At 34.1% G+C, this 25,217-nt stretch overlaps 1 protein-coding gene across 6 annotated transcripts in view; it reads left to right on the top strand.

Moving 5' to 3' along the window:
* IFT74 (intraflagellar transport 74) overlaps positions 1-6,912 on the top strand; it is a 65,997-nt gene extending 59,085 nt beyond the window's left edge. For all 6 annotated transcript variants that reach the window (XM_032479101.1, XM_032479103.1, XM_032479099.1 and 3 more), the window contains 4 exons: positions 909-1,072; positions 1,607-1,732; positions 5,243-5,303; positions 6,593-6,912. In XM_032479101.1, coding sequence (XP_032334992.1) covers positions 909-1,072; positions 1,607-1,732; positions 5,243-5,303; positions 6,593-6,711 — 470 coding nt within the window. In that variant the 3' untranslated portion in view covers positions 6,712-6,912. The remainder of the gene's footprint in view (positions 1-908; positions 1,073-1,606; positions 1,733-5,242; positions 5,304-6,592) is intronic.
* Positions 6,913-25,217: the final 18,305 nt, after the last annotated feature.

Raw genomic sequence — 25,217 nt, 5'->3', positions numbered from 1 at the left:
ATTGGTGTAGCCACTATGGAGAACAGGATGAAAGTTCCTTAAAAAATTAAAAATAGACTTACATATGATCCAGCAGTCCCACTCCTGGGCACAAGGAAAAGTATAATTCAAAAAAACACATGCACCCCAGTGTTCACAGCAGCACTATTTACAATAGCCAAGACATGAAACAACCCAAATGTCCATCAACAGATGACTGGATAAAGATGTGAAATGGAATACTACTAAGCCATTAAAAAGAATAAAATAATACCATTTGCAGCAACATGGATGGACCTAGAGATGGTCATTCTAAGTGAAGTAAGCCAAAAAGAGAAAGAAAAATGGCATACGATATCACTTATATGTGAAATCTTTTTTAAAAAGGACACAAATGAACTTATCTATAAAACAGAGACAAACTTACAGACGTAGAGAACATGGTTACCAGTGGGTAAAGGGGATGGGAAGGGATAAATTGGAAATTCAAAAGTTGCACCTCTTGGAGAGTGATGGAAATGTGAGCTATCTTGATTGTGGTAGTAGTTTCATTGGTATACACATCTATCAAAATTCATCAGATTGTACATTTGAAATATGGTGCTTAAAAAAATAAAGGTGTTTAAAAATAATAGGTCTTTGCTCATAATATATGTTATGTTATTAAGTAAGAAAAAAGAACTATGTATGTTCTTATATGTTTGTGTGAACATGGAAACAAATATGACTAAAACACATCAGGTTATGTTGGTTACCTGGGTGATGAATAATTTATTTTAAGTCATCTTTGTATTGTCTCACTGGTTACAGTGAATATATGTTTCTTGTGTATATACTCTTGTAGAACATGATTTTTAATCATTGCATTTCCTTTTGTGAAAGGAATAAAGTTTTAACTAATTATGCCCTTGACTTTTCCTGCATTTCAGATAGTCAGCGTCTACAGTTGGATCTACAGAAAATGGAGCTTCTGGAAAGTAAAATGACTGAGGAACAACATTCTCTAAAAAGCAAAATTAAGCAAATGACAACTGATCTGGAGACATACAATGATTTGTCAACTTTAAAATCATCAGCTGAAGAAAAGAAAAAGGTATATGACAACAGAGTCTTACAAAATTTTGATTCAAATAGTTTTTTCTTGATTAAATTTCATAATATGTGTAAGTTTATAAAATTTATTATTTTCAGTTGATTATTTGATATATAAGCTAAGAAAAAATAAAGACACTTACATATATTGTAGGAATTTAGAGTGATATCAGTTTCAAACAAAAGACAAAAATTGAAAAGCAAGGGATAGGGTACTTAAACAAATATATACTTGGTTAAATGAAATTTGATTATGATATTTCCCTACTTAAGACTTGTCAGTGGCTTTTTATTGCCGTTTACATTAATGTAAATTTGGTGGAGTCTGAACACATATGGCAGCCCTAGTGAGTTATAATTAATACTAATTTAGCTTATTATAGTTAATAGGACATTTTTACAAACAAGTTTTAATTATAGCCATAGTAGAATTTTATCAGAATATCATTTAAATTATTTAAGTCAAATATGATTTATATTGATTTACTAGATATTTGCTAAAGCCTGTTATTTACTTCTGTTTGGATCTATCTAGAAATTGCATCAGGAGAGAACAGTATTATCAACCCGTAGAAATACCTTTAAAAAAATAATGGAGAAACTAAACGTGCAATGTGAGACACTGAAAACACAGTTGCAAGAAAATGAGACACATTCTCAGGTAAAAATTTTAAAAAGACTGAAATTCATTTCTATTTTTAGGCTATCTGTCCTATTCTCTTACTGTGTATTTTTACCCCAAAGCAATCAATTTTTTTATTTTCACCTCACCTGCTTTATTTACCTTCCAGATTTTCTGGCTTTGAAGATAGCTAGATTCTTTATAATCTCCATTCAGAAAGAAATTTCCTGCTTTCCTGCCTTCTATAAACCTATATGAAGGCCAACTCTATGCTAGGCACTGTTCTGGGCACAGCCATTATGGTAACTAACAGCTTTTAAAAATTTCAAAAGTAAAGTGTTTTTAATGCAGAAACTTTGTTAACACATGAATGCTACAAATAATGAAAATGAGCCATAATGACTAATATCCCACCACCCAGAAGGAATAATTCTGTCTATTTGTAGATAGATATTTCTAGTCTACATGTATATGTTATATGTACACTCACTTTATACATATATGTAAGTACACATTTATTTTTGTATGATAGAAATTGTATCATATTATTTGGAGACTTTGTACCTATTATTTGGAGACTTGCTTTCATCACTAACTATATGTCGTAAGTACTTCCCCTTGTCAGTAGATTTTTTTAATGTTGTGTATAACATTTGACTATATGACTATGGCATAATTTACTGAACCAATTCCAAATTGTTGGACATTTAGGTTATTTCTCATTTTAAAACTGTTCAAATGATTCTATAAAGAGCAATCCTATTCTTGAACTTCTTTATTTATATCTCTGATTATTTACACAGGATACACAGACAAGCCTCCTTTTTGTATCCCTCTCCTGCTGATAATGACCTCAACCAGGTATCAGGTCTAGATTGAGACCTCTTTCTGAGGGCAGAGACGATGCCTCTCTCACTCGCTTTCTCCCCAGCACTATGCTAGTCATTGGCACATAATAGGTGTTCAATAAGTATTTGTTGGAGGATTAAATGAAGCATGTATGTCATACAAAATCAGTACTTATGATCTGGTAAAAATTGGTTATTTTCACATCTGATTAGTCTATGTTAGCAATTTGCAACTATGATTTATTAATGCTAAATGCAATAGAATTTTTTCTTCCTTTTCTTTATATAGTAATACGATCATGATAGACAACCATCATTAACATTTTGGTATAATATCCTTGTAAACTTTTTTTCCTTTGCAGTTATACACCCTTATTAATGATACTGCTTTTACAGATGAAATCATTGTATGCATGCAGTCTTTAAGCATTTATTTTCTTACTTAAACGTTTTCAACCTCTTTTTTTGGTGATATTTTTATGATATCAGCTATTTCATTGTGTGGATGTACCATTTGACAAAAAGATATACCTGATACTCTTCTTGAAAGAGATGGACTTGCATCAGAGTTTGCCACAACTACTAAGCTTAGAAGTCACTAATTTACATAATTCAAATTTATTACTCAGTTACTCTGTCTCTACTTCATAATATACAAGCCTAGGTATAGACTTGCAAGTAGCAATATTATCCTAGTCTGTTTAGAGTAGGGTGGATGCTGGAGAAGACACCTAAGAAAAAGTTTATGAGACCATTGTCTTATGGTTTGTAGGAAAAAATTGATATTTCTTATGGAATATTGGTCCTCCTCTTCCACTGAGTAAATGATTTAAAGAGAAAAACATTTGACTAACACAATTTCTTAGAGCCAGTCAATAGCAACCTTGTTTATACCCACAATAAATGCTAATCATATTCTTAACCCAATATACAGGAATTATAGCATAAGCCATAATTTACAATGCTTCTCTGTATTATGTGTTGCCTTTTATGAATCCCAAATGATCAGAATCAAATCCTGGTCTCTCTATCTTTTGCAGTTATTTTCTCAAAGACTGGCTTTTGAAATTTATAAATAATTTTCCATAATAGACCTTTTCAAGTGGTCATTTATTTGAAATCATTTAAACATATTTATATTAGAACAAATTGTATAAATTCCTTGAAGAAAACATAGGGGAAAAGCTTCTTGACATCAGTCTTGGCAACAATTTTTTTATTATAAAACCAAAAGCACAAGCAACAGAGGCAAAAATAATTAAGTGAGTCCACATCAAATTAAAAGGTTTCCACACAGCAAATGAAACAATCAAAATGTACAGGCAACTTGCAAGTGGGGAGAAAATATTTGCAAATCATATATCTCATAAGGGGTTAATATCCAAAATATATAAAGAACTCATAACAGACTTTTAATATAAGTTGTAGAAAAAAAAAAACCGATTTGTGCTTCATGACATCCTTGGAGGTTTAAAGGCAAGTCACTAAAATAGATACATAATATAGAAGGAATTTGACCATCTGACATAGTGTTGCTTTTATAGCATTATGCATGTAGCACTTAAGAGGTCTGCTGCATTATAAGAAGGCCACTTCTTTGTATGAAACAAAGAGGAAAAGTTTGGTACTTGACTTTGCGAAAGGTTATTAGAGATTTATTGTCAAAAAGTGCTGACTGCTTCCTTAAGTCCATCTTAACTTCAAGGTTTCTATCTAGGGAAGCTAGATCTGATTTAGTAGCATTAACTCAGCACATACAGTTCACATAATTAATTAGTTAGGATTCATCCTAATATCTAGATTTATCTCTTTAGAGGAAACAATGGGATGGATGCTACATTAAGACTGAACTTAACACCCTGAAAATATTTTAACATGAGAGTAGACAGAAATATTATTAATGCTGCTTCAATTATCAGATTTTTTACATGGTTATTACTTCTTGGAAATGTCCAGGGAGAACATTATTTTAATGTTTCATTTTTCAGGCTGTCTTTTGCTTAGGAAAAAAAACTATGTGCATCTTAAAAAAGAAAGACCATAACCCAGAGTTACAAGGTTAATTAAATCAGAAAAACAATTTAATTCTATAACAGTAAAATTGTCTTCGGAGGAAGCAACCATCAATATAATATCCACATTAGCTTCCTGTTGATGCAGAAATTATTGTAACAGTGCCAGCTTTTTACCAGCCCTCTTACAATCTTCACACTGCAGCTCTGCTCTTATCACAGCTTGTGGAATGAGGCAGGAAATTTAGCCCTGGAAATAAGGAAGTTTCTCCTATATAGCTGAACCTTTTATAGTGTTAGAATATACAGTACATTTGTAGCATTAGACCTTCAGATTTCAAGGAGAGATTCCCATCATGTTGCATTCTTCTTTTTAAGTGCTTTTAAGAAGGGGAAAATCATAAGTTATCTTTCAGTTGGCATCTTCATTGGTATAATAAACGTTTAAAACATTTTCCAATCAAAGTAAATGAAGTAAACCTGTTGTCGAATTTAACATTGTATTTATTATTGTATTTATTGTTGTTTAATCTTTTCTAAATTTCTTTTTTGTCTATCATGGCTTTGTCTCAATAAAATGCAAGGAGTTGAAAAGATTTTAAATTGAGGGATTTTTCCCTTATCCTCTTGAAGGTGTATATAGTTTTTGAATATAGGCACTGGTTAACATTTTTCTTTTCTGTTGTTAGCTTACAAATCTGGAGAGGAAGTGGCAACACCATGAGCAAAATAATTTTGTGATGAAAGAATGTATCCTTTAAAAAACTGCACATGAACTCGACTGATTTTTTTTCTTGGAATTTCTTTAAAGACAAATAAAATTCAATTCAATATCAGATACCTAAAATGTACAAAATACTGGGTAAACTATGTGGGAAATAAATAAGACTTAGTTTCCATTCTACAGTAGGGTGTGTGTGTGTGTGTGTGTGTGTGTGTAACAGAGTAACTAATAGAAAGCAGACTGTATGAAGCTGTAGTGTGGCATAGTGACTAAGTGCACAGGTTTTTCAGTCAGGAGATCTAATTTTAAATGTTGACTCTACTACTTATAGGTTATAGACTTTGGACAATTTACTTAATTTTTTAAACCTCAATTTTATTATCTCAAATAAAGTTAATGTTTTTTTCTCATAGAGTTGCTGGGTAAATTATATATAACCATATATATGTATATGTATGTACATATGAGTGTACATGTAGTTATTTGTTGTTATTTATAAGGCTGTACCTTGGATATCTGGGCAGCAAAAGGAGAGAGTAAACCAAGAAGTGTCATGAAAAATTTGACTTTCAAGCACATCTGTATTTCAGCCAATTCAGCTTCATCTACCAATTGATAGTAGTACTATGTCCCCATCTTATTTCTGTCAAGATAGTACCTATGTTCCATTTTCTTGCTTATCTTTCTGTGTGATCATAGGAGGAAGCAGCTGCTGAGAACACACATGGAGTTGTAAGAAACATTTCCCCAAAAGTTGTTTCCTAGTCCCTTCTTTGACCCATTCAAGAATATCTCTGCTTGGAGAGCTAGATACTGACTCGTGTAGTTTCTCCTCTAGGACACTGCTGAACATCAGCTCAGGGCAGCATGGACCCCAGCGTACCTTCAGATGAGATGTGTTCATGGCTCTATTCCCGGTAGTTGTGCAACTTATTTTAAAACCAGAAGACTCCTATTCACAGTAAAGTCCAGAACTCTGGTTTTGTGTGCCATAAAATATGTGACTTTGAGACATAGTTCTTCTGAAGATTGAATTGTTCTCTGACCAGATTTAGATTGAGATGAATAACATTAATTATTAAAAAAAAATTTTATGCTGTAGACAAACGTCTTTGAAACAAATTTTGTGTGGCCTTTTAAGTTTCAGTTGATGCTTAATTTTAACAATTTTTTAAAAAATATTCTAATTGTGCTTTTTCTGTGCCATCTTCAGTTTTCAATAAGAAAAATACTAGTACAGTTTGGCTCCTTTCTGAGTCACAAAATTAGATTAATATTTGTAGTGACAGTGTTGTCCCTTAACCCATTTAATTAGTCATAGCAACCAAGAGTCAAGAGAGTGATTACCAGCTAATTATGAAGAATGTGACCAAGCAGATTGCAGAGTACAATAAAACCATTGTGGATGCTCTACATAGCATGAGCAGAAACTGAGTGTGAACCAACTGCAAGTCTCTACAGAAACATCTTCCTGCTATTAAACTTTGTACAAGCTGACAAAAAAAAAAAAAAAAATTTAGCTTACCCTTGAAGAGTTTTACCTAAAATTTTTGAATGCTATACTTTTTGTGACCTCTTTGAAGAGTGATATTTTACATAGTATGATAGTTCAATAAATAGTTCACATATAGAAGAGTATTATCTCCTTTTATATTGGTATTTGTTTTGTGTCTTGTGTTTTAAATGGCTCAAAGAACCAGAAGATAGACAAACTAAAAATGGCCATTGTTGTTCATTTAGTTGGTATAATCCATCTATGGCAGCAAATGAAATCATTTTTTCATGTGTCAACTCTAGGAGGCATGCATCGAGCGTGATTCTGATTTAGCACTTACATCAAACTTGCCAGGTTTTTGCTTCTAGAAAAAGATCGTAGGAATAGAAGGGAGATGTTTAGTTTTGAGCTTTACTTCTCACCTAGGTATATTGAATGTGTTTCAAGGCATATAAAGTCACAGATAAATATACAACACATTTTTCATGTATCAGTTATTTCTAAAGATTTGGAATGAAAACCTTTCAATTTTGTGTTTTTAAAATACTTCCTCATATGTATATGCTAGGAAAAACATGAAGTTTAAGAGAAATGCTGCACTTAGGGTGGGCTCTTTGGACTATGTCTGCTGCTGTTCATTTCCACCCTGGAGTATGCATTCACTCTTTTGTACTGTAAGACTTCAGTAGATTAATTTATAAGCTATTGCCACAACATCTGAAAGGAAAAGGTAGAAGAGGTAGAATTTTGTCACATGAATCTGGGAGACATTTGGTAACTAAAGGTGTATCCTCTCTTTTGGGCAAGTATGAGTCAGCTTGGCCAGCATAAAATATTCTTTAAAGCCATCCTTGTTTTGCTTCTATCTCATCATGTTCATCAAGTTATTCTACTGCTCAGTATTCCTGAAACACAAGCATATTAGTTTCTTTTTAAAAAGGCTTTATTGAGATACAAATAAGTACGATAAAAGTACCCATGCTTGTTGCTTTATTAAAATAAATATTTATCTCTGAATTATCCAACTTTAGTTCTGTGTGAGTTTAGTCGAGGGGTGAGCATTGAGTTTGATTAACTCTGGAGGATCCTGGGTAGTAATACATTCATTAAGGTGGCATTCATAAAATGTGTTCCTCAGATCTGTTCCTCGGGTTATTAATAGGTATCATATCATCAAAAGATTCATGGTCAAAGAAATTTGAGAAACATTTGAAACGCAGGTAAATTGTTTTCTTTCTTCCTGACTGCTCAGAACCCTTAATATGCTAATGTGCAATAAGTTCAAGAAGAGTATATACTATTAATGATAGAGTTTTTTCCTTAGTATTGGGACTGTGGGTCTTTCAGTCTTCCTCAGACTTTCTGATACTTTCTCAAAATTATATGTGATGTACGTATAATACTTAAAAATGCAGTAAAAATTCAAATAAAGTCCTATATACAGTTAGTACTTTAACTTATAGAAAGGCTATATGATAGTTAAGACAGCTCCATAAACGTTGAACTAGAAATGAACCAATGTTTACCCAGAAAGAAGATAGGAAGAAATTTGCCTATCCATTAAATAAATGTCTTTGCATTATAACAATGTGAAGTTTGACAGAAAAAAAAATTGAAAATTTCTTTTAAAATACAAGGTGTCCAACTTCTGTTCTAAATTACGTGTATATGATATTCGGGGAACATAATTGAGCAGAATTTCTTTAAACTAGAACATGTGTTATCGGAGGGAAATTCTTACTAATTCCTCTTCCTTCCTTTCAGAGATTTTCAACAAATCCAACATGAATATTCTTTCTGCTAGGATAGACCTGGAGGCTACTATCTGCATGAACCGGCTCTTCCTCAGTCAGTTATATTGCTCAGTGAGTTCCATTCCTGTGAAAATAACACCTTGTAAGTCATATGGAAAGAAGCTGCAGACTGAACAAACATGCTGAGTAGTTTTACTAACGAAGAACAACATGGGAAAGTTAGCAAGTCTTTGTTTTTTCCATCCTTATCTTTATCAATAAATAAACAAGAGTTCTTGATACTTTTCCACTAACTGGAAAGTCCCTGATTTGAACCGTATTCTGGCTTCACATTAAAGTATAAAATTCAGGCAGGGTAAGAAATAGAGCATGGAGTAATGCTGTTCACACTATAGATAAAAACCATTTAATAGAAACGCCAGGGGTTTTTGTGGTCCCCCTGCCCAATTTCTCTGCAGTTCTTTCCTTTAGCTGAATGATTCCAGCATAAACAACCTTGAGAAATTAGAATGTTTAGACTTAAAGTAAGAAGAAATCAAGATACTACTAGAAAATTGTGTTAACCTATTTTAAAATTAATGTTGTATCTTTCATTTTCATGTAGCTTTTTAAATAAAAGCAGGTGTGTCTTTAAATTGCAGATTCACAGTTTGAGAACTGAGATTGAACATCTTTAAAAAGACAATTTTTAATACAAAGGTAGAAAATTTAGGAAAGACAGATAAACAAAATGAGGTAAGTAAATTCCTTGTGATCACATAAGTCTTTAGATGTGCATCTGTATATCTTATCACACATACCTGTTTTTTAATGTATTTATGTATTTTAATAAAATTAAGATCAAACTGTTCTTAAAGTTACTTTGCTATTTATAGTTTTGCAAACATTTGTTCATGTCATTATATATTCCATACAACATGTTAATTTGTTGCATGTTATTCTACTATAGGAAGACTTCGTGAAAACAAACCTTGTGTTATTGACGTTTGTGAGGTGGAGCTAAGTATGAGCTTTGAATTAGGTAACTGAATTTGAATCACAGCTCCACTACTAACTTGTCATATGACCTTGGGAAGTTACTTAGTTTCTGAATTTCAGTTTCTGTAATTTCTATAAAATGAAATAATATTGCTTAAACTCATGGGATTGGGTCAAAGAGTATGTGGAGTCCACTGGTTTTGACTCAAATGGCTCACAGAAAGGTGGCATGATTACTAGTGTGCAAGGGTGCTTCTTTTCCTGCATTCTCACCATCTCTAACATCCAGGTGGACAGTGCACTACCTCATTTGTTTTAGTTTTTTAAAGTAAACCAAACTGCCTCCTTTACAACTAGAAACTTTCTTGTGTTTTAATTAAGAAAATATAGTGTTTTCATACTAAAAAATTAAACAAATGTGATTTCTTAAAACTCTATTTTAAAACAATATTCATTATAACTTTTTAATAACAAAAGCTTAAAACTTATTGCTTATTTTTTAGAAGATAATAGATTACACTTTGCTGCTTCAGTATCTTCTCTCATAACATTGTAGTGAATTGCTGCTCTAAAACCTGACTGTATAACCTTAAGAGGCGCAGGAATAACCTGTATGGAAATAACCTAGTTGGTAATCAAAGCTGTTCTGTTTGGTCATTTTATCCTTCTCCAAGTCAGAGTGATTACACGTAAGGAGAAACTGTGTCATAGTAGGGAAAATAACACCCACTGGAGTCCAGTGTAGAAGAGAGTTTGGAGAAAGCATGAGTCAGAATTCAAGTGGTCTCCTACCTAAAAGAGGCTTAGACACACTTGATAAGCCTTTCACAAGAGAAATATAAAAACTAAAATGAGATTTTCAAAATTAACTTCTGTTTTATTTCAAAATCTTTTAATAAAAGTATTCTTACCTTGATAACACCATGGAAGAAAAGCAAACTTAATCAGTAAGAATTGTATTTGACATAGGGTCAAGAAAGAACTACTACTAGCCAAACTGAAATACTATCTCATTTCTGTGTTGTCACTTTTAACAGATAAACTCACCCTATTAGAGGGAGTCCAGACTGACATGAAGATGAAAATATTTGATACAGTCCATACACTCAACCTGAATTTTTTTAATCAACGTAAACTGTAGTTCATTTTAAAAAGCCTTTCTCAATCTTTAATTAGCTTCTTGTTAAAATGAATTTTCCCTTAGTTTACTGGAGTCGAGGAGAGCAGCCTTAGAGGTTAACCACCACCACCCCATCCCCCCCAGCCAAGGACAAAGCGGGGACCTTGGGTCTCAGGATTAGGGGAAATGGTTAAGAAGGAGAGGAAGAGAAAATTACTTTTCCAGCTTCTCTAACTTCCCATGTAGCCTACAGAGAAAGGCAAGCATCCCTTGGGAGGAAATAAAAGTGCCAAACAGTAGATGGATGGATGAAGCCTAAATTCCTGCAGTGTACCAGAGCTCTTGCCTTTATAATGCCACATAAACTCTGTCTCTTGCTTATGGTGGTTATCAGAGGGCTAAGTGGATATTTACTACCAAGTGGCCCTACCCTCCTGGGGCCTGTGGCCTTGTTCCTTGGCTCAGTTCCTTTTCCTACCAGAAGCAGTCAAAGTCAGAGAAGGGGGTCTGATGAAAATCCAATAGCCTTGTTTCCTTTTTCTGTGGTACACTTGAGATAGTCAGTTAGACCATAAAAGATATCCATAAGAGACCCTACGAGACAGCTAATTGAAAGAAGCAAGCTGCTTCTTACAAAACAACTCACCACTGTGTTATCTCTAAGGTGCCCCCATCAGCACCAAAAAACAATAAAAGGCCTCCATAAAATACATATTTAAAGTTTCTGTGATCCAGTATCTTTTTACTGAGGCCAGATTTTTCTATAACTTAAGTAACTGAAAATATCAGCAGGTTTGTGAATTGTGCTTACATTTAGTAACTTCAGTATTCAGAATTATTTTGCAGCCTATATTCTATGGTATAAATATTTTATGTGATGCCATTATCAATAATTTATTCATGTATCCATGTACCTAAATAGTAAACTTTAATTGCCTGAGTTGAAAAGCTTTGAATTATAGAGTTTTTCTAAGAAAGCCTTTAAACTGAGACCTTCTTCGGAAAAAAAAATCAGTACAGGGGAGACTTTTTCTACTTTCTCCTCAAATGCCCCAACTTCCCTCATCAAAAAATAGTATATCAAAAAGTCTATATCAATGCACACTACTGTATATAAAATAGATAAACAACCAGGACCTACTGTACTCAATAGCTATAGGGAACTGTATTCAATACCTTGTATTAACCTATAATGGAAAAGAATCTGAAAAAAGAACAGATATATAGCTATGTATGGATAACTGAATCACTTTGCTGTATACTTGAAACATTGTAAATCAACTATACTTCAATTTTTTTAAGAAGTTTATTTGACTAAGTGTACTTTTTATCTAAAATAATATTTACATTGGGAACTAATAGAAGTTCAGATGAAGTTACAGACAGTTCTCAATAGGGATTTATTTTAACAACATGATTTTTTGACACATAACAAATTATCAAATATTGTTATTTAACATTGTATAAAATAGGCTGGATCACGTAAATAGACTTACATTGCAACTTGCTATCTCTTGAGCTCTGCATGAAGCTCTCCCTGCCCCCTTCACAGCCATACTCTGGCTCCCCAGGCTTTCCTCTCAAACAGATCTCTGGCACTAGTATCAGTAGAGGAAGGAGTGAGGATGAAGGCAAGTGGGTTAAACAATGGGGAAGGGAAGAAGACAGAGTAGGCAAAGTCCCTTGTGACCTTAAAATAACGAGCCATGTTTTCCTGTGTGTCTGGTGAACTGTCTCTAAAGACAATTGCAAAAAAGAAGCTATAAAAATGTCTGGAATAAAGGCAACATCCTTGGGCTAAGAGCCTGCCCTACCAGTTTGCTACTTTGAAGCTCAATACACATCTGAATGTAACTGAAAAGCAGATTTTAGTACATCTGGAAGGTGAGGAATGGGAGTAAGGTGAAGATTAGTCTATTAAAAATCATGGTTTATAACTCATATTATAATCTTTTGAAATATTTGGTAAAAGAAGTAGTGTTTCCCCTGCTCCCAGCTATTATAAAAATAATCAGTAGAGATTCGGGGGGTGGGTAGGCTTATTAGCTGAGATAGAAGTAAATCTCCAGTTTTGTTTATTCAGGATGAAACTCTGCTGTGTGCTGCTAAATTTTTCAAAAATTTCCAATTTTTTTTTTACTCTGAAGCAACAACATAGTGAATGAGCAAAGAGTGAAACTTCAATGCAAGTGAGATTTATACATGGCTGTGGTACACAGAATAAAGATGTTCACATCCTAATCCCCAGAACCTGTAAATATGTTACCTTACATGGCAAAGGAGACATTGTGTGATTAAGGATTGAGATGGGAAGATTATTCTGGATTATCTGGGCAGACCCAGTGAAATCACAAACATTCCTTTAAAAGGGAGGCAAGAAGGTCAAAACCAGAGAGATAAAACATGAGAATTAGAAGCAAATGTTGCAATGATGTACTTTGAAGACTGAGGAAGGAGCTATGAGCCAAGAAACTCAGGCAACCTCTAGAAGCTGGGAAAGAATCTCCCCAGAGCCTCCAGAAGGATTGTAGCCTAAGACATCTCAGACTTCTGACTTGCAGAATTGTAAGATAATTAATTTGTGTTACTTTAGGAGACTGAGTTTGTGATAATTTATTACAGCAGACATATATGTAATATATGCCACAACCCCCTGCAATTGTTTTTTCACCAGTTATAGTTTCCATCCTCATACTTATTTATCATAATTTCATTGCCAACAACAGAAACTACTAATGGTATGAAGTCCATTATATGAGGAAAGCAAAACATATCTGTACATATAGAGGCAACCATACCAGCAAGTAAGGTACCTTACCCAGGACTGTGTCTCACACTGGCTCCAGAATCTCTGTATGAGAGGGCCTTAAGAATTGTAACTTCATTGTAAGTGTGGCTAGGAGACTTGTCTTAAAGCTCTGTTTGACAAACAAGCACACTATTTGGAGAACAGTGGTATAGATTAGGGAGTGGAATTCAAAAGTTTCCTCTAAGCTACTTTTTGGTACTGCCACTACAAGACTGGTAACTAGAGAGTTGAAGAAGATCTAGTCACTGTCATGGGCAACTTGGGAGAAGGTCTGATCCAAATGAAGGGAAGGCTGAGCTCAAGAGAATCAAAAAGCGTGGTTAACTAGACATGTGGCAGTTGTCAACCAAGCTCTTTAATGTGCTGCCTTTGCATTACTTGGGAGTAGAGCACCTCTCAACTAAATGTGGAAGTATAATTTTCTTTCCTTTATGCCTGAAGTAATTAACTAGTAACTGTCTCAAGTGACTCTTAAGTGATAATGTAATGGAACTGCACTGGTAATTTCATAGTATCCATGTTTTTGCCCAACAAAATCAAACTCCAAGCAGGAAGTCTATACGTGCAAAAACAGATTTAAAATTAAGAAACATCCTTCATTCCTTTCTTTGCCTTACCTCTTCTATTCACCAGCATCTTCTAAAACTTTACCTCCAAAATACCACCCAATTAGTCTATTTCTTTTCATTTCTTTTATTATAGTCCCAGTTTAAGCCACCATCATGTTTTGTTTGGACCTTAACCGATCTCTTGCCTCTCTACAATCCATTCTGTAGGAGCAGCAATGGTAATACTTTTGATTTTATTGAAAAAAATTTAAAATTCAGTAAATATAAATAATTTTACAACAAATGCCAGGGTACTCACTGCCCAGAATTTGCAAGTTGTTAGTATTTTGCCATTACAGATATAAATGCATTACAGGTATGATAGAAATAGATATTACAGGTATGGTGATGTCTTCTTTGTTTCTTCAGTCCCATAGCCCAGAACTAATCACCACCTTAAATTTTGTGTTTATCCTTCAGTGCTGTGTATATACTTTTACTCCATATATGTTTATAGACAAAATATAGAATTGTTTTCTATGCTAAAAAATGTACATAAATGGTATCATTCTGCATCTTTATTTTTTCAACTGAACATTACTTTGTGGAAAGCTGTCCATGTTGATTCTTACAAATCTAGTTTATTCATTTCAATTGCTGTGTATTGTATTCCACTGTATGAATAAACCATTACCTATTGTTTTCAATTTTGCTACTTATTGATGTTTAGGTTGCTTTATATTTTTCTCTATTACAATGCCCCAGTGAACATTCTGGTATGTGACTTTCTGTGCGCATCCTTAAGACTTTCATTAGTTGGGTATAGAGTTGCTAGATCATTGGGTCTGCACATTTTCAATGAGTTCTTTCCAAAGTGGTTGTAATGATTCACAGTCCCACCAGTCAGCTTGTGAACTTGGTATGTTCAAACGTTAAGGGTTTTCAAATTGTTGTCTTAATGGGATTTCCATGATGACTAGTGAGGCCAAGTATCTTTTCACATAATGATGAGACACTAATTTTTCTTCTTTTGTGAATTACCTGTTCATATCTGTTGCCTATTACTGTTCTGGATCCTAATCATTTATTGCATATATAATTTATAGATAGACAGATAAACAAAGAAATACAGAAACCTTCTCCCAGTCTATGCCTTATCTTTTCACTCTATATAAGATGTTATTTGTCTTTCAAAATTTTTAATTCAACTAATATTTTAAAAACACAAATTAGATCACAACCCTCCCCTACTTAAAACCTCCAGCGATCTCCCACTACTAAACATTTAGCCTTGAACCACAAACCTGTTCTTCATGATCTTGGGAAAGCCTTTCTGATCACCCAATCTAACTACCCACCCACTCACCCCCAACACTCTATTTATATCATCTTGTTTTATTCTCTTCACAGCATTTATACTTTTATCTCTTTATGGTATGTCCGGAAGTGCTTGATTAATGTCTGCCCCCCTCCCCCAGTACAACTAGAATTTGAGTTCCATGGGTTTGTCTTTTTTACTGTGATACCCAACAGTGTCTTGAACAATACAAGTAGGCACTTAAGTTTTTATTAACCAAATGAAACAATGACCTTACTGTAATTCTGTATAGTTTGTAGTATATTTTGCTATATAATAAAATGTGGACCCATTCATTCTCAATAATGTCTAGGATAATACTTTGTATATGGTAGGTTCTCAGCAGATGTTTTTTGATAAATGAGTGATTATTTTTGTCATTGTCATAAAATTCTGAATTAAGAAACTTATGCTTGGTGTTAGTAAAAAAAAAAAATATATATGTTGCATAGTTAACAGAACTAGGTAAGTGGCACTCATAGAATTTTTCTTGATGAGGTTTCCTTCTTCCTAGATATACTGCATATCAAAGAAGTCCCAGAATCAGACTTACATCATCAACTAAGAAGATTGGAATATCACTACAGCAGCCTTTCCAGGAGAAGAAGGGGTTACAATACAGAGGAAATCTGGTTTCAGAACAATGGCATACACATATACAATACTGGGTAAGAGCATGGGTTCTAGAGTCAGACAAATCTAGGTTTTAATCCTGGGTCTGTCACTTGTTAGCTGGGTAACCCAGGACCACCTACCTTCTCTAATTCTTAGTTTTAGCAACTTCAAAATGAGGGAAACAATGTCTCCCTCATAGCATGTAGATGAAATGAACTAATATAGTAGAGCATCTGCACAGTGCCTGCCACCAAAGTGTTCAATACATAGTAACAGTTAATATTATTAAATGGAAGTTATTACATATTCCCAGATGTTATATAGTGGAAATATAGAAATTTTAACTTTTCATGGCATTTTAAGACTAGAATATGATTGTAATATACTAAGGAGTACTTTTTCACTGTAAGAACAAATTGCTTTATTTAGGTGATTTATTTCCTATCTTGACTTCTAGTTTTCCGTTGATGAATTATTATAGATTTGTGCAAGTTTTAAGTATTATTGATTAAGCCTTTTATTTTAGATAGTTCATTACTTTATTGATACATTCATATAAATATATATAACATTTTAGATAATGCATAATGTGACCATATACATATTTTTGTAGTGAATTTTTTAAAAAAATCTCTCTCTCCCTCAACTTGAACCTTTATACCCCATTCCCATGGCAGCCCATGTTAATAGCCTAATATGTATCCATCAATTTTTCTCTTGATTTATGTAATCATATTATTGCAGAATATGCATATTCTATGCAGACCTATTCGTAATATACTTATATACCTATGCAAATACAGGGTTTTTTATCATTAATTTTAAAAGTGGGACCATATTCTTAAGCATGTTGCTTTTCTCACCCAGCAATACCCAGAGGAAGTACCTCCAATTCAGTTGGGTATGTGAATTCATATTTTAATGGCAACATAATATTCCATGATTTAGATGTAACATGTTCTATTCAGCAATCCCCCAACTGCTGAGCATTCATTTTGTTTCCATTTTTGGCACTACAGATTATGCTACAATAAACATCTTTATACGTCTTAATCTACTCATGTGTTTATTCCTTTGGGATAGATTCCCAGGAGTAGAATTGCTAGGTTGGAGGACATGTGCATTTTTAATTTTAATAGATATTGATAAATCTTTTCTACCATCAGCAGGAAATGAAAAACATTCTATGTCACTTTTACAGAAAGTGGCACTTGTACATAATAGTTTTGTAGCAATAAATGTGACATCTTTAAAAAAAAGAACAATAAACTTCTGGTAAGGAAGTTTCAAACAAAAGGTGCATTCCATTGGGATATGTCCTCCTTTTTAATTACTGTAATTGGGAAGTAGAGTTCAGTAGGAGGTGGGGGCAGGGAGCAGGAGACTTGAGGAAGAAAGGATACTGAAATAGAAATTTTTCCAAGTTTACTTTCATCAATAGGTGACTTTCCCCTCTATAAGTGTGCTGTCCTAAAACAGGATGTCTGAGCATCCTGGCAATACACAATCATGTGGCTGTTACACACTTTTTCTTGTAAGTTCATTGGCTTTGTATTCTTTCTGCTAAATGCTTTTTTGGTGTGCAGCATGCTGATATATACCACTTAAACATTTTTCACTAATTTCCTGTGGCAAGAAGATAGTCTATCTTGCGAAAGTACAGATGATGCTATCAAGTCCTTCAGCAAGTACAAAGTTAATTGCTCATTTCTTCAGTGCATCTTTGTAGGGAGCAGAATAAAATACCATTATTTACAAGTTGGAATGAAAAAAATCTTGATAAATTTATCAAACCATTCCTATTAATAGGAAGAGCACTAATAGAGGCCAGTTAGCATTTTAAAAATTTCTACTGTAATAATTTCCATGAGGAAATGAGTTCTGTTCATAGTAGATATATAATAACTAAGAAAGATTTAAGTACTTAATTTGCACATTTACTTTAAAAATATGATAGAAAGATGAAAATTGGCAAAAAAGGAAACCAGACAAAATGGTAAAAACTTAAACCGTAAGACCTCTTTCCTGCAGATCAACAGGAAAAGAACCTGAATAATTCATGGCCACGTGAGCTAATGACAAAAGACAACATGAAGATGAAATTGGAAACAAAGCAGATACAAAAGTTTAAATTATCTCAAGAATAAGTCAGACTCTCCTACAAATATATTTCATTAAAGATGAAGAAACTTTTTCAACATAATTTTGTCAAAGTATTCTTACTAGCTTGCTTTCTCAATACATTGAGAAACAGGTGATAAGAAAACTACCTTAATATCACTTTCATTTTCTTGCTCCTTGCATTACAATTATTGTACTTAAGAGCATTGGGAAATATTTATATATATTTGACTGAGAAATTTGTCAACTTTTTAAGGGACTAAACAGACTTGATTTTATAGTTTTTAAAAAATGTAACATTAACTCAAATTAAGTGAGTGATATGTTCATGAAAAGGGAGAAAGATTCTTACTCTTCCTGCAAAAAGTCAGGGGCAGGATATATAATATTCTTCTGCAGTAACATTGAGATTGTCTTTCTTCATCAGCTCCAGGTTTGGATAAGCTCTAGGCCTGTTCTTCATCAGGTTTCTACTGAACTGAGAAGGGAGTGAAGGTACAGACCAGGCATATCTCCCAGAGTGGGAGTGACTAAGAAGTACCGTATCTCTTCTTTTAAGTCTAAATCTTCAAAGAGGGTAATGATTAGAGGGTAATTTAAACTATCGAGCTAAGGAAATGCACACACCTAATACCTAACTGTCAAAAGGTTGATTCACAACTTGGTTGTATAACTGGAGGAGAAAAAGAACCTTTGGGATTAGAATAAACAAACATATATAGAAACAGTTGTAGAAGATCATCCAAAACTCCAAGTGGTTCTTCCCATAATTTGGAGAATTTTTTAAGAAAGTTGTTTTGGTCATCCAAAGCTTCTCTAGTAGCAAATCAAATTCAACATAAGTCAAACAATTATCTTCCTAACCTGCTCCTCTGTTTTTGACTCCTTCTCTTTATGACAGAGCGTATTAACTGTGTTCTATTTTTATTTTGTATTATGTTATTCTATCCATATTTTTAGAGAAATCAGAACAGGAAAACCCCACTGAATTAATTCTAATAAGTTTTATGTAATATAACCTCTTCAGACTTCAGTTCCTTTTTTGTAAATGAGAAATTAAGCCGTGTATGTAGAAAGAATATACAACTCAGAAATCAGAGACATCTATTCATACCCCAACTCAGCCACTTACCATGTGTGTTGTCCTGGAAAACTTTAGCAACTTATCTGCATCAAAGTCTTGTTTTTACATTTTTTGACCTAATGATTTATCAGATGATGTTTCTATACTTGTTGTTATAGTGAAGAAAACTAAGTATTAGCTTTAAGAAAGCCATAAAATGAGCAGATATAAAATCAGTATATATAATTGATGTACAATACTATATAAGTTACAGATATACAATATAGTGATTCATCATTTTTAAAGGTTATACTCCATTTATAATTATATTTATTGTAAAATATTGGCTATATTCCCTTTGTTGTACAATATATACTTGTATTTATTTTATACGTGGTATTTTGTACCTCTTAATTCTCTACGCCTATACCTATACTGCTCCTCACTGCCCCTTCCATCTCCCCCTGGTAACTCCTAGTTTGTTCTCTATATCTAGGAGTCTGCTTCTTTTTGTTATATTCATTACTTTGTTGTATTCTTTAGATTCCACATATAAGTGATATCATACAGTATTTGTCTTTCTCTGACTTACTTCACTTAGCATAATGCCCTCCATGTTGTTGCAAATGGCAAAATATCATTTTTTATGGTTGAGTAGTATTCCATTATATATATATACACACCACATTATATATGTATATATAGAGACACCATATTATATATATATATATATATATATATATATTTCTGATATCAATATTAGTCCTTTTAAAAATTTTGCCATTTCCTTCTTCCTTAGTAGTCTCTGTTTCTGCAAAATTGCTTTTCTCCTGGCCTTTTTGTAGGACTTTCTGCAAATATTTGGTTGTCTTGGCTGTCTGCCTAAAAGTTGGGTACCAAAAACCTAACTGGAAGCTCAGCATGAGTTCAGTTTGTTGAGCCTCTCTGCAGCAAAACTAGTGGACTGGTTTTGTTGGAGGTGCCCTACTAACTGACAAATCTGTTGGAGAAATCAGTATCTTCACACTAGGGCTGGTCAGATTTCCCAGAGATCTGCTGAACTCTTGTGTGGAGAATAAGCTTTTGCTGACTTTCCGTGAAGACTAAGGGTGAAGAAAGCCCAAGGTTTAAGTTCAGTTCAGAACTTTAGCTGTTCTATAACAGTATGGTCCAGGGAACCTCTTTTTTATACCTCCTCCAGTGAAAACGACCTCCCCCACACCCCTGCCCCCGTGTTCTATATAGTGGAAAAGATACGGTTGCTCCACTGTGTGGCAAGCAAGAAGAAATGCCTTGAGGATCTGTTGTGTGGGGGTTTTTTTCTTTTCTTTTTTTTTTTTTGGAGCAGCTTTATTGAGGTATTTATGTACTGTACAATTCACCTATTTAAAGTATATAATTCAGTGGTTTTTTATTACATTCACAGAGTTGAGCAACCATCACCACATCAATTTTAGAACATTTTCATCACCTCATAAAGAAGCCCTGAGTCCTTAGCAGTCAGCCGCCCCACCGCACCACCCCTCAACCCCAGACCTAGGTAGCCACTAACCTACTTTATATTTCTATGGATCTGCCTTACCTGAACATTTCATATAAATGGACTCATACAATATGTGGTCTTTTGTGGCTGAATTCTTTCATTTAGCATAATGTTTTCAAGGTCTATTCATGTTGTAGCCTATATCAGTACTTCTTTTTTTTTTTTGCCAAAAATATTCCATTGTATAGATATATTATATTTTGTTTATTCATTTTTCAGTTGATGGTTTGGGGTTGTTTCTAATGTGCAGCTAACTCTGACCTAACAGTTTTGAAGCTTCTGAAATGTTGTGGTTTCTGCATTCTCTTCCAGTTTTTTGTCTAGTCGGCTTTATATCCTTAAACAATTCACTTACTTTATTTTAATGATATTGAGAGGAAGAAGTAGTTGATGCCTATGATTAATTCACCACCTCTAAATTGGAAGTTTATTTTCAGTTCCATTTGCCTGTTGAAGTTCTTGGGAGAATAGCGTTTAACAAATGTTCATTGTTTCTAAAAAGAGGCTATCAAGGCATAAGCCACACTTGAGTAAAACATTACATTTGGGAATAAATGAAAACAGAGTATACTTGAACTTTTTACAATGGTTCTTTTCTCTTTTGATCACTTCAAAATTATAAGCACATTACTTATATTGTTTCATCTTTTAAATTAATCACTGAGGTACAGTATTTCAAGCTTCATGCAAATGATGACTATTAACTTCCTTTTTAAAGCTTTAACAATATTAATAGTAATATTTATTTTGTGTATACTTTATCCCAGGTACTGTGCCAAGCATTGTATATTTTCTTATATAATCTTTATAAAAACCTTGGCACATGAGCACTTTCAAACTGCTATCCCAGAAGCTGAGGGTTAAATATCTAGTGTAACATACTGGGAAATGATCCAGGCCTTTATACTTGCTTTTCTGATCCTGGGGCCTGTTCTCTTAACAATATGCTATGCTGTCCTGGGGGAGAACCTCACTTGTTCAACGTATAGACAATCTAGGTTGATTAAATCTGCTGTAGCATGAATTATGCATAGGTCTGTAGGTATTATTAATATGCATCAACTTTTAAATTAAACATATATACATGACTAAATACGTTTTTGGTTAAATAAGTTTTTCCTGCTTAACAGATTTTCTGTCCTTTAAGCCAGGTTAAAGTACAATTATCAATTAACATTATTAACTTACTGTGATGCTGGAATGCCAGTTTCAGAAGTCATTTCAAATATGGGCTTTCCACTGTCAAGACATTTACAGCACATTAACTACTATATATAAAAATAGATAAAATTATTCTGCATAGCACAGGGAACTATATTCAGTATCTTATAATAAACTTCAATGAAAAAGCATATGAGAATGAATATGTGTGTGTGTGTGTGTATATATATATATATACACATGTGTACATATATATATGTGTGTGTGTGTGTGTGTGTGGCTGGGACATTATGCTGTACACCAGAAATTGACACATTATAACTGACTATACTTCAATTTAAAAAAAAAGAAGAAATTTACAGCACAGACTGCAGGTCTCTGGCTTAAAGAGTATTTTGCCAAATGCAGGAGAAAAAAATACGTCCTTCCTTAAAAAAAAAATTAGTTTCTATTTTGAGTTGTTTTGTTAAATTCCTCATTACAATTTTTGTTTGTTTCTGTATCTGACAAGGACTATGATTTCTATCTCAGGGGGTGGGTGTGGCTAAAGAGCTGATACACAATCTAACATTCTTTCTAGGTTTATTTTATTTATCTTTCTCTTTCTCCAACTCTTTTCCATTTCACTGAAGTGATTAACAAAAAGAGCCTTCAAGACAAAGGGAAAACTTATTACAAAGTCCCCAAGGGGGAAATGGCTTATGGGGCTATGAGTTTAGAATGTTCCAGGAACATTGAGGAGGCCATTGTGCCTAAGTGCATAGGGCAAGGGGAGGGCGGCTCCAGATAAAGCTGGAGAGGTTGGCAGGATGGCTCCCATAGGGCACTGCAGGCCACGCCAAGTGTCCATAATACAGACTTGATGAGTAGCCACGAGTCACAGAGGGCACAGGCTTTCCATGGGGCCAATGCCAATGCAAGAGAGTACCTCATGACCCCACTATTTTACCCCCAAAGAAACAAGGGAGAGATTTGGGCCTGAGTGTCTAGCAGTTTTATAGGCAGTTTTAGAAGTCAAAGAATTATTGTTTAGTTATTTTACAGTGAGAAGCCTCTATTCCTGACTGGCCTGATGAGGGTAGCTTCAGTTTCAGTTATGGATACATATATGTGGACATTACTCAAATCTTACATGCACAAAATAGCCTCTTCAGAGACCTTTTCCTAGACATTTAATCCATCAAGTCCTAACAGCACTGAATATAACTAACCCCTGCTTATTTGGTTTTCTAAGGTATCAAAGTTATCCAAACCAAAATATCTCCTAACTAGGATTTAAAGGCTCTGTATTTCATGTTTCAACTCTATACACCATTGTAAAAATAGCTGTAGGAGTTACACGTGACATGATTCCTGTTCTCAGGGAGCCCATAGTCTAGTATGAGAGAAAGATGGGTAGACAGTTTTCTGCAATGAAGCATGATAGATTTATTTCCATGTAGAGGCCTGATTCAGCTTTTTCTACAGTTGTCACAGGTAGTTGTTGATGTTTTTGAACTGGTGAAAACGATAGAGGTTGTATTTGTTGATGATGATGATGATAATAGCTAACATCATTTTCAGGCATTATGCTAGATGCTTTACACAAATTACGCTTTTATTTCCAAAGAGAGGCCCCTCACCTCCCCCAATTTAGCAGATGAGGAAACTAAACATCAGAGAACTAAATTAGCCCAAGGTGAAATAGCTAGTGAGTGGGGTCCATGGGATTCCCAGATTAGCAATTCTGAAACCTCATGCTTCTGGCTTTTCTACAAACCAACTCCTTAAAGACTGGTTTCTGTAATGTATATGTGGACTGAATCAGACAACTTTACCACCAACACTCTAAGGACATTTGCACTGGTTTTGTTTTGAATAGTCAAATTGTTCTCTAAAATGTGGGCCCTTATGTATTCATTTACCAAAACTTCATTGAGTATCTGTGAGTGAAGCACTGTGCTAAATATTGGAGGTACAAAGTTGACTAAGACCTGGTCCTTACCTCTGAAGAACTTGTAGCCTAGAAGGGGAACAAGAAATTGTAATGCAGAGCAGCAGATATTCCATTAGAGTCCCTGCAAAAAGTTATCTTCCTGCCTCTTGGAGTCATGTCTTTCACACTCCTCTGCTCACTCTTCTACCTCCTTATGGTCCAGGCTGCTCTGCAGGCCAGCTGGCTGAGCTCATTAATCCCCATGGCAACATTCAGATCCCTCTGATGTGTTTCATACCGGTGTATCCACTGCAAACTAAGCATCTCTCCAGACTTGGTGTTCCCGTACCCAATCCACAATCGTGTACCTATAATAGAATTTTACATTGAATTTTTTGTACTTCCCCACGAAAAAGCTTCATGTCCTGTGGTCCCTTCACAGTGGGTACTACCCTATCCATATTGTTATACAAAGTAGCAACCTTGGACTTATCCTACTCTCCTCCCTCTGTGTCATCCCCAAACCGCCATTAAAATTAATATTTCTATTACTTTAACACTTGTCATTCTCTCCACCTCTGATGTGATTACAGCCTTAGTTCAGACTTACGATCTTTAAATACCACATTGCAATATTCATCTATCATGAGTTTTCCTGGCTCTAATTTCTACAAATATAACATGTATTACTCTCAGAGTGATCATGACAATTTAATCATGACACACCTTGATTTAAAACCTTCTGTTTCCCATTGTTATACACCTTAGTAGGGTATACCAAACCTGGACCCAGTTTGCTTAATGCACCTTGCCTCAAGCTAAGCCCTTTCTCACCTTCATTTCAGCCTCACTCAGTCACTTATATTGCCCCTAACATGGTGTGCTATTTCATACCTTCAGGTTTTGGCTCACAATCCATTTGTCAGAAAGGCCTGTCCTGCCTATTTCCTTGTCATTGTCATGGTTCAGCTGGTAAACACCTCAGTTTTCAGTGCCTAGCTCAAGATTTCCTTCTTCTTTGGGCCCCTTTTAGGGTAGGGTTATGAATAAATCAAGTAATTGTGAAGAATAGAGATTAAGTCTGCTATGACAAATTTCTAAAATTACCACAATATCAAAGTGGACTTCAGAACAAGAAATATTATCAGAGATAAAGATAGATATTAATTAAAGAAAAGTGAGTCAATTTACAAAGGCACATAACAATCCTAAAGATGAATGAACCTAACAAATAACCTTCAAAATACATGAAGAAAAATTGATAGAATTGAAAGCCTAAATCCAAATCCATAATTTTAGTTAGAATCTTTAACACTCTGCTTTTCAGAAACTGATATAACCGGTAGAAAAATAAAATCAGTAGGGATAGAGGACCTAAACAACACTATGAACCAACTGGACCTGACTGGAATTTTTGGAACGCTTCAGCCACCAAGATCAGAATACATACATATTCTTTTC

This window comes from Camelus ferus, chromosome 4, assembly GCF_009834535.1.
Source record: "Camelus ferus isolate YT-003-E chromosome 4, BCGSAC_Cfer_1.0, whole genome shotgun sequence".
NCBI lineage: Eukaryota > Metazoa > Chordata > Mammalia > Artiodactyla > Camelidae > Camelus > Camelus ferus.
This window is presented reverse-complemented; position numbering and strand designations above follow the sequence as displayed.